We start from the raw sequence: 9,515 nt of genomic DNA, 5'->3' as shown, positions 1-9,515 counted from the left end.
TTATTTATTTTTATATAAATATTTTATAAATATATTTGTTACATATTATTTTATTTTTCAACATAATTTAATATTGTTTAATAAATACTTATCAACATGGATGATGGTTAATTGGAATACTATTGAGAAAAAAATATTTAATTATTTAATTATTTAAATTTTATTAAGTATTAATTCAAGTGGTAATACATCAATTTAAAATGGATGAATTAAAATTTGTTTAAAATTATTTCTAAATTAACACATAAAGCTTTGCACAAAGATTATCTACTCATTGGGTTTCAACTTAGGTTCTTAGCTAACAAAGGCGTAATCAAAAGAAAATAAAAGCATAAATTAGAAAAGAAATGCAAAGAAATAACAAAAATATAAAGAAAGACAAATTAAGAAAACTCTAAAAATATAAAATTAAAGTAGTGAAGCCATAAAAATCCTAATACAAAAATTAACCCTCATTTTTATTAATTAAGTGATCTTTATTGCATAAGCAAACTACGAATTACGGCAGCTTGGGCATTGTCAGTCGTCGCTAGTAGTTCTGATAATCTCTCGCTAAGGTCATCAACCTCTCTGTGTAAGCTTCTAATGTAGTTGCAGGTCTCTTGTAACACTTTCGCCGCTGAAACCTGTCAATCCAACAGGTTCAAAATTGCTACTTTTAGTCCCTGATAATAATAACAATAATATCGTCGCTAAAAGTTATGCCGCTATTTCCGTCGCTAATAATAAAAGTTCTTTGTTAATTTGATTTGTTTTGTGAGATCAATTTATAAGTTACAATGAATTAAAATCTAATTGCTGTTTATCATCAACATCAAAGAACAAAAAGGTTTGAAATATCATATTCAAATATATAAGTTCATACTTTATAACTTAACGTATTTTATATTTATAGTTTTAATCATAAACTGCTAAATTTTATATATATATCAGTAAATATGATCAAATACCTCAAATGAAAAAAGAGAGAGAGGAGATAAATATAGTTTAAGTTTAAATCCAAAATCAAATTAAAGATCCATCACCGTCTGTAGTTTATTATATTCGAGCTTAGTGCAAAGTGACAGAGAAAAAAAAAATAACCGAGAGAAACTCCAAATTTGATAACTTTTTTATTCCTCCATTTCTCGATGAAGTAAAAAGCCAAATACATGCATGGGAAATTGTCTGAATTTTACACCCAATTTTCTTTTCTTTTTATTTTAGTTAAGTTAAACAAGGGTTTGGTCCTTAATCATTTGTCAGAGGAAAAAAAAAGAACCCCAGTTTTCAAGACTTAATAATACTTAAATGAAAATTACAAAAGTTATATATATATATAGAGAGAGAGAGAGAGAGAAGGGTTAGGGGAGTTGAAATACCTTATCAGAGTGGGAGTTACGAATCTCAGGAAGAAGTTGATGTAACTTAGAAACAAGATCATTGATCTGATCATCAGTTATTCTTGAATTACTTGCTGATTGCCTTGATCTTGACCTTCTGCTTGACATCTTATGGATATATCTGATCTAATGAGATTAATTCTCAACAAACACACAGATTACAATATATATAGGTGGGGAGTTTGTGAAAGCAAATTAATGCAAAAGTAAGTTAAAAAGGAGATGAGGAACAGGACGGAATGGTGTTGAGGGAGACAAGTTATGGAGGAAGAGATTTAGTTGGTGTGAAATGTAGGCTTAAACTCTCAAGTGAGAAAAGCTAGTGGAGGTGTGTTGGAGATTGGAGAGAAGGGGGGACAATTTGCATGGGAGAATGCTTATGCCTCTTTGTCTTTAAATAGGGTTTTGATGGAAAAATAAATAAGAACAATAAAATACAAACAAAAGAATCAAAACCCACACTTGGATATGCCATCCTGTCTTTCATTGGGGTTGTTCCCAATTCGCTTCATTTTCATTTTATTTTGAAGCTATCTTTTAACTTTAATTTTTTGGGTTTTTTTATTTTTCTTTTTGAAGTATGTATGGTTTAAATTTGTATTTCACGCAAATTTGAAGAGATACATATATATATTTTTAAATTTAAATGTATTTGTAGGGTTATTATGGGATTTTAAACTTTTAAAAGAAATATTCAAAGTGTCGTATTTTAGAAATTAATAAAATTTTCAACTAGTCGGTATTGTCTTTAATAAATGTTTTATTCTATTTCTCTATTCTAGTGAGAACTTGAACATCACAATTAATTTGGTTAATGATCGGTTTACTAATGAGTCATTGTCTGATACAAATTTCAACAGCAAAAAAAAGGTTATATTGAAAGAAATAACTAAAGCATTGGCTCTCATAAAGAGCTAAAATTGCAAGCTAATGGAAATGGTGATATCATTATTGATGGAATAATGGTAAATACATTGTATCCACAAGCACAATACAAATACAAATATATGTTTAACTAATTACAACGTAAAATTAAATTAGTACAAAACACAATAAACCAAGAGTTAAATAAAATCCGTACATGACATATGCATATAACGAAATTGAAGATTTACGCATATCGATTTGATTTCTAACGATGAGTGACGGAGCTACAATCTGATAGAATAGTTTATTAGTTTGTTCGTTGTTTAGGAAGCACCTTAGGTGATATAAGTGGTTATCCTCATTAGGTTACAATGTTGTATGGTCCTTGTGGTTTATTGGTTGATGTTGGATTTTGACATGATATGATGCAATCTATTATTAAGTGTTAAAATGTATTATTATTATATTAACTTATTATTATTTTTAATTTTTTAAAAATTATAATTTTACTATTCTGGATTAAAGACTTTTTTTCTATTATGGATTGTATAAATATATATTTCTTCTATTCAAAATATATTTACATTTAAAAATAATTATTTATTACACATTAAATATTGTAGTAATGAAATGTTTACAACATATTTCAACAATTCATTAATATTTTTAGAATAAATTTTTTAAAAATCTCATTAAATGAAAGGAATTTATACAAAATAAAAATTGATCATAGAAAGCTCGAATTTTAATCATTGAATTATATAAAATAAAATTGGATGAATAAAAAATTCACTATTTTTCGGGGTATGTTTATGAAATTTTATATTAATGCATAATTATAAGGACTCGTCCACCGATTCGTAAGTAATATTGGATTCGTGGATCAAAGTATTAATCTTAATTAACGAAAAAAATAGAAAATTAAGGGTAGTTAACGTAAGGTTATGAAGGTTGACTGGTCAAATCTTAAGGAAAGCAAAAAGAACACACGCCATGTTCTTTGCACGTCAGCTCACGTGTTATTTCGGGACCCAAACTCAAGTGTTTACATTTGATAATTAATTAATTTTGAATATTAAAAATTGAATTTTAAATTTATTAATAAAATGTTACTTTTTATGCTATGTTTTCAGAAATCATTGTATTAACAATATGGATTAAAGTTCCTGTTGGAATGGTTCATGGTTTTCATGATGCCAAGATCTATGGATTGTGAGGTGAACGGCGGCTTAAACCCAATTTCCTTTATTAAACATGTATCCGATAGAGAATTTTAAATTTTATTATATTTTTATATCAATATTAAAATATGTGTCTAAGTTTAACTTTTTTAGAAAAAATAATATAGTGTTGGAATAATCTCCAAATCCCTTTAACTCCATGAAAGTGAAAATATGTATTTCTTTTAATATATTCAAGCAATTAAAATATAAATTTAAAATAAGATTAAATTACAAACAAATTAAGAATCGAAATAATCGAAACTAAAATTGAAAAGCCTCAGACCATAATCAGGTCAAGACGTTATTGGTGAAAATGTATAATTAATGTTAAATATTGAAAAATAAATGGAACATGATTTCTTAATTTTATTTTGGCTCTTCCCAATAATTTGGGTTAGGGTAGGGATAGCTGAGGGGACTCGTCGGACTGAACAGACCAGAATAACTAATTTTAATATTGCTACTTTATTTAGTTAATTATCATGGGGTTAGGGTCTTTTTTATTGTGTATTTTTTGGAATAAAATATTCATGAGGTTATTGTATTATAGGATTATTAGTGATTTAGTTGGTATTAAAATAAATAGAATAATTTAATCCCTATGTTATTAGAAAATAGAAAAAAAACTTGATAACAGATTCAAAAGTGAGCACTATTTACATTTATATTATAAAAATTGCACAAAATATAAATACAATTGTAAAAAAATTTTACACGTGTCTATCTTTGATTAGTGAATTTTAAAATTTTAAAAATAAAAATAATATTTTATACAATATTCTAAAAATTATAAAGATCCAAATTTTTATGAAGTTTATTGATGCGTATCTATATTTGAAATTCATTTAACCTTGTGCATTTTTTAGATATTTTTATATGCATATATATTTCAAAAATATTAATTGATACGAAAAGATACATTGAAACATACTAGTATCAATACAAATCGATTCTAGTAGAAAAAGAATGATGTATCTATCGGTGCGATGTCGACTACTTTGTTGTTGACTCTATAGTGCAAGGACCTCTTAGATATTTAATCATTTTATTTATTGACTTGGCAAGAGAGAATAAGAATAGGTCAAAATTTTGACTAATACTATGCGTAAGTTATGAATTTAGTCCATGCACTTTAATTGATCATTTTTAGTCGTTGCACCTTTCAAATTTTGAAACTTCAATCCTAATCAAACGATAACGTTAAATTTTGGCTATTTTCAAAATCTTATGCGATAAATATATTATCACACGTGTAATATCATTTTAACTTACTATTTCCACACAATACTCGTAAAAAAGCCACATCATTTTAACTAATGGATTTAACGACTATTATTTGAGTTAATAATGAAATTTCAAAATTCAAAAATTACGACTAAAATGATTACTTGGAAGATTTGAAAAAATATAGAAATTAAAATTGACTAAATTAGAGTATAAAGACTAAATATGTAATTTAAAAATAATACAAATACTAATAACATAGTTTCACCATTAAGAACACAGTCATGAACTGTTAGTGTACGTTAATTCTTTGATGCCTACCTGTTATTTGTTAATATTTATAAAAGAAATTATTAAAAGTACCTCCATGATTCACTCTTTAAAGTAATTAAATAAATTTAATTAATTAATACTAAACAGCTGGTTTGCCAGATTAATTAACAAGGGGATGGCATTATGTTTAGTGAGAAATTAAGTTTAAAAAAAAAAAAAGAGATTAATGTGAGATTTGATCCATTCTTCAACAAACCTAGTAGTTATGCTTTTGCCAGTCGATTAATTTATAATATTAAAAAAACAAATCCTGCATGCATTTTTTTATATAAGCACGTGCCTGTGACCGCCAATAGTCGAAAAGGGTAGAGATTTTGATTAATTAATTAAGGAAAATCAAATGATTTGGGTATGCATTATTATCACTTCGGAAATGATGAAATTAAGAATTTTATACTACAGCAGCAGTAAAGATGTAATGGAAATGAATTATAAAATTTTTCAATCATCAGGATTTTCTTTTTATATTTTCGAGCAAGTTTTTAAAATATTATTGGTTAGGAGTTGAAGGATCTTTTTTTATAGGGAGTGTTCTAACGGTTTGAGATTTTCTCTCAACTTTATAGAGGTTAATTTAAGTGGTAGCATTTCATATTGTAGGGTATGAGTTAAATTTTTATTAAGCGAAAATCATTTATTTTGATAGGTGATCGTGTGTCATATAATCTATTTTAACTTTGTTCTCGTATTTTTTTTAAAATTTAATGTCTCAACAGTCAAGCAACTTAAAACAATATTAACTCGTTAAGGGGTCTGTCGACTAGGGTGTGAAGGGAGGGAGCAGACAGGGCCTTGGCCCCCCTTAAAATGAGAAATTGTAGCTTTAGACCCTCCAAAATTCATAAAATATTAATTTCATATATGATAAACTGACAATTTGTCCCCCAAATATTAGAATTTTAATTTAGTTGAAACGTACAAAGATACAAACTAATACAAGGATAAAATTTATATTTTAAATCTCTTACAAATATACAACTTAATCTCAACTCTTCCTAAAATCATTTTTACTACATCTCCCCCGACAACTTTAAACCCTTAAAAGAGTTTATCTCCTTTAACAAGACCAAATTAAATTTTAAAAATGTTTCCTTTTAAAAATTTAAAGATAATTCAGAAAAACAGGCAGTCGAATGCATTTTCACATCTCCTTTTTTCACCCATGCGTTTTGGTGATTAAAGCTTTGCTTTGATACAAAAGATGATAAAATAAGTAAAAAAAAAAATATTTATAATAATAGATAAAATTGAAATTAAATAATTAAAACGTATAATCACTTTTCGTTTTCTCATACCAAACAAACCCTAAAAAACCCTAGTCTATAATTTTATGAATAGAAAAAATTATCCCAAAAGATTTTTTACTCACAAATTTGATCCAATTTAATTTTAAATTAATCAAAATCAAAATCTAATATTAACTATAATAGTATTGGGATTTTGATGATGAAAGTATCTATCTGAGCAGTCTCAGATGTTAAATATAGAGTGATGAGTGAAGTGCTCAGCGTGCAATTAGGGCGCACATGACATTCATCCCATGGCCAGCGAGGACTGTGCGTCAATGCCACCACCACCCTTCGTTTTTCTTTAATTATTTAGTTTTCCTCGGAATATAAAATATTATAATATTTATTTAATTGATGATTCTAAAATAAAATTTTGAGACTCCAAGAAAGGTCTACAATGATCTTCTTAGCATATGCATTTCTGTACAATTTTTGTTCATATTATGATTACTTAACTAATTTAACTTAATATTGTCTTAAAAGGTAACATGCATTTGTCTATGTGGTAGATATGCTATTGTAAATCTCTCTCTTATTATTAGAATTCCATTTTCTTGAGTATTTTTATATGTGTTTTTTTAGACGGGTTAAGTTGTGTATTTATATGATTTAGTTATTATTTATGAATGTGATATCGTAGGTAGGTTCTTCTGCATGTCGACACGTACCCTACTCTAGGGCTAACATGTGTTTATATGATAGTGCGAACCCACATCATGCAGTCTTATAAAGGGGTGCGAGTGTCTTACATGCGAACCGTATAGAGTACGGGTCCGAGTCAGGGTCAGGACTCAATTAAGTAGCGAGTCGGTAATAATGAGTATCATAACAGATTCTTACTTTTATTAAAATTTCTTATTTAATTTAGAATAAATACTTATAAGAGATTTTTGTATTATACCCTTTATCATACCTTTTTCTTTCAATTATTTAGAAAAAAAATTACAAAATAATACACTAAAAGGTACAATCCTACTAATATATTTTATGAATATTGTTCGTGTATGTTGAAACTACTTATTTATGAATATCTTATTTATAAACAAGGATTAAAAACTAATAATTATATGTATGTATGAAAATGTAGAACTATAAATTCAACTCCTAATATTTACCTCTTTTGTTATTTTGGTCTTAATTTTTTATTACTTTGGCCCTCAACATTCAAAATCTAGTTAAATTATATTTTTGGATGAAAAATTTTATTAAATTGTTAAAATTTTAACCGTATTGATATGACAACTCAATTGATAGTTCATGTAGATTTTATTGGTGATGTGGAAAATTTTTAACAAAACTTTTACGGGTTTTATTATTATTATTTGAATTTTTAATAATTTATAAGTTTTTTAAAAATTTTTATAAAGTACATATTGTTACATAAATTAGTAAAACATAATTGAAAAATTAATTTACCCATCTAATAATTTAATAAAAAAATTAATTTAATCTAATTTTTATAATATATGGACCTCCCAAATACTTTAACCTCGAATAATTTATGAAAAATAGTTCAACAAACTATTGTTACATGTTTAAATAGTTTGAGCTCAATATAGTGTTGAAGGGTTTTCCCCTTTTTAAACTTTTGCAACAATATTTGAGCAACAAATTGAGATGGACCACCATTAATTACATGAATTAATTCAACCACAAGTTAGTTTCAATTTGCAATTGGAAGTCAGTGATCATGAGCAACTTGACATGTTTCCTTCTCCAAAATAGTAAAACAAAACATAATATTCCCCCCTAAAAAAACCCTAATTAACTAAATTATTCATAATTTGGAAGACTTAATGAATTCATTGAATTGCAACCCACTACCATATATATAAAATTATAACCTTTAACTTTAATTTAATAAAATCTAAAAAGCAGGCTAAATATTATATTTGGTTGTTTTCAAGTGTAAATTCTTATTATGTAATGGTGTCTGGGGCTGCAGTTATGACACTTGAAGGAATTGAAAAACTAGAGAGAAAAGCTTAGAAGCGAGTTGAGAAAGGATTGCATGTGTGTTGCTTTTTCACGTTTCAGCATATTATGTTATTTCGACTCTTCATTTTTTTAAAAATATGAAAAACCCGTATAGGATACATCACACATTTCCTATATTAGTACATATTGTAGAAGCTGAGGCCTATGGCTATGGGGTTATGGAACAGACTTTTACACTGTCTAAATTGCAGCAAGTTTTTCACTTTTAATTAATAGGAATTGATTCTAAACTAATGTTTAATGTTTCAATGTATGTGATGAAAGCCAGCAGCTATGGAACTTTGTATAGACAAAAAGAACAAATGCAAATCCAGTATTGTGTGTGATAATGATAGCTAAAATAGGGCTCTGTCGAGATCGATTGTTTTCGTTTCTATTATGTAATTCATAGGTTTGTCAATTCAGAGGAACCTATTTGATCTTTGGCAATCATTGATTTTGAGTATAACAGCGATTTCACAACTCGGATAACACCTCAAAATCAGCCACTCGTCATGATGCACGTGCAATGAAGAAATAATCCCACATCGGTATTGTACTTTAAATAAGCAGTATTTAAAAAAGCAGGTTGACCCTCGTTGCCCGTCGAGTGGGATAATGCCTGCTTGTAACCCAAGTGGGGTCAATAGGGTGGTTGGACTTTGGGTCCCCTCACGGAGTCTTGCTTTAAAGTGACCATTCCCTGGCTCCGTCACTCCTCCCTAATCGGATCAACGCCTTTTATTTTTTGTAAATCTATTATTTTATTTTTAATTGTGAACTAAATAGTTGCTTTACATAAATTATTTTATAATAAATTAAAAAAAGGTCATAGTATTATTTATTAATTTTTAAACTTGATTTTTTTATCAATCCTAGAGTCCATTTTATGACACCAACCTCACAAAATTTGTATAATTAAATTATTTAATTTCAAAATTAATTTATTATACTTTTATTTTGAATAAATATTTATATTTGATTAATTTGATGATAAAGAAATATTGAGTATAATTAACTTATTTAATTTCATAATGTAACATCCTCAAAACCCTTATTGGTCGTAAATAATATGAGATAAAATTTTAGTGAAAAAAGGTATAAGATCAAAGAAAATGAAAGTTACAATATATCAAAAGAGAGTTAAATCAAGAAGCTTGACACGATGTATAATTGATTTTCTCAATAAAATGAGAAAATGTTATAAAGATGATAAAAGA

The 9,515-nt window shown here is 27.0% G+C and overlaps 1 protein-coding gene across 1 annotated transcript; it reads right to left on the bottom strand.

Annotated features, from left to right (window-relative positions):
- Positions 1 to 310: 310 nt before the first annotated feature.
- On the bottom strand, positions 311 to 1,756 carry LOC105801419 (transcription factor PRE3). The gene is made up of 2 exons (XM_012632721.2): positions 1,362 to 1,756; positions 311 to 626 (listed from the first exon to the last, which is right to left on the bottom strand). The coding sequence occupies exons 1-2, from the start codon at positions 1,488 to 1,490 to the stop codon at positions 477 to 479; spliced, it is 279 nt and encodes a 92-aa protein (XP_012488175.1). The 5' UTR covers positions 1,491 to 1,756; the 3' UTR covers positions 311 to 476.
- Positions 1,757 to 9,515: the final 7,759 nt, after the last annotated feature.

The sequence above is a fragment of the Gossypium raimondii genome, chromosome 11 (genome assembly GCF_025698545.1).
Source record: "Gossypium raimondii isolate GPD5lz chromosome 11, ASM2569854v1, whole genome shotgun sequence".
NCBI lineage: Eukaryota > Viridiplantae > Streptophyta > Magnoliopsida > Malvales > Malvaceae > Gossypium > Gossypium raimondii.
The sequence above is the reverse complement of the archived record's forward strand: the minus strand, read 5'-3'. Positions and strand labels throughout refer to the sequence as shown.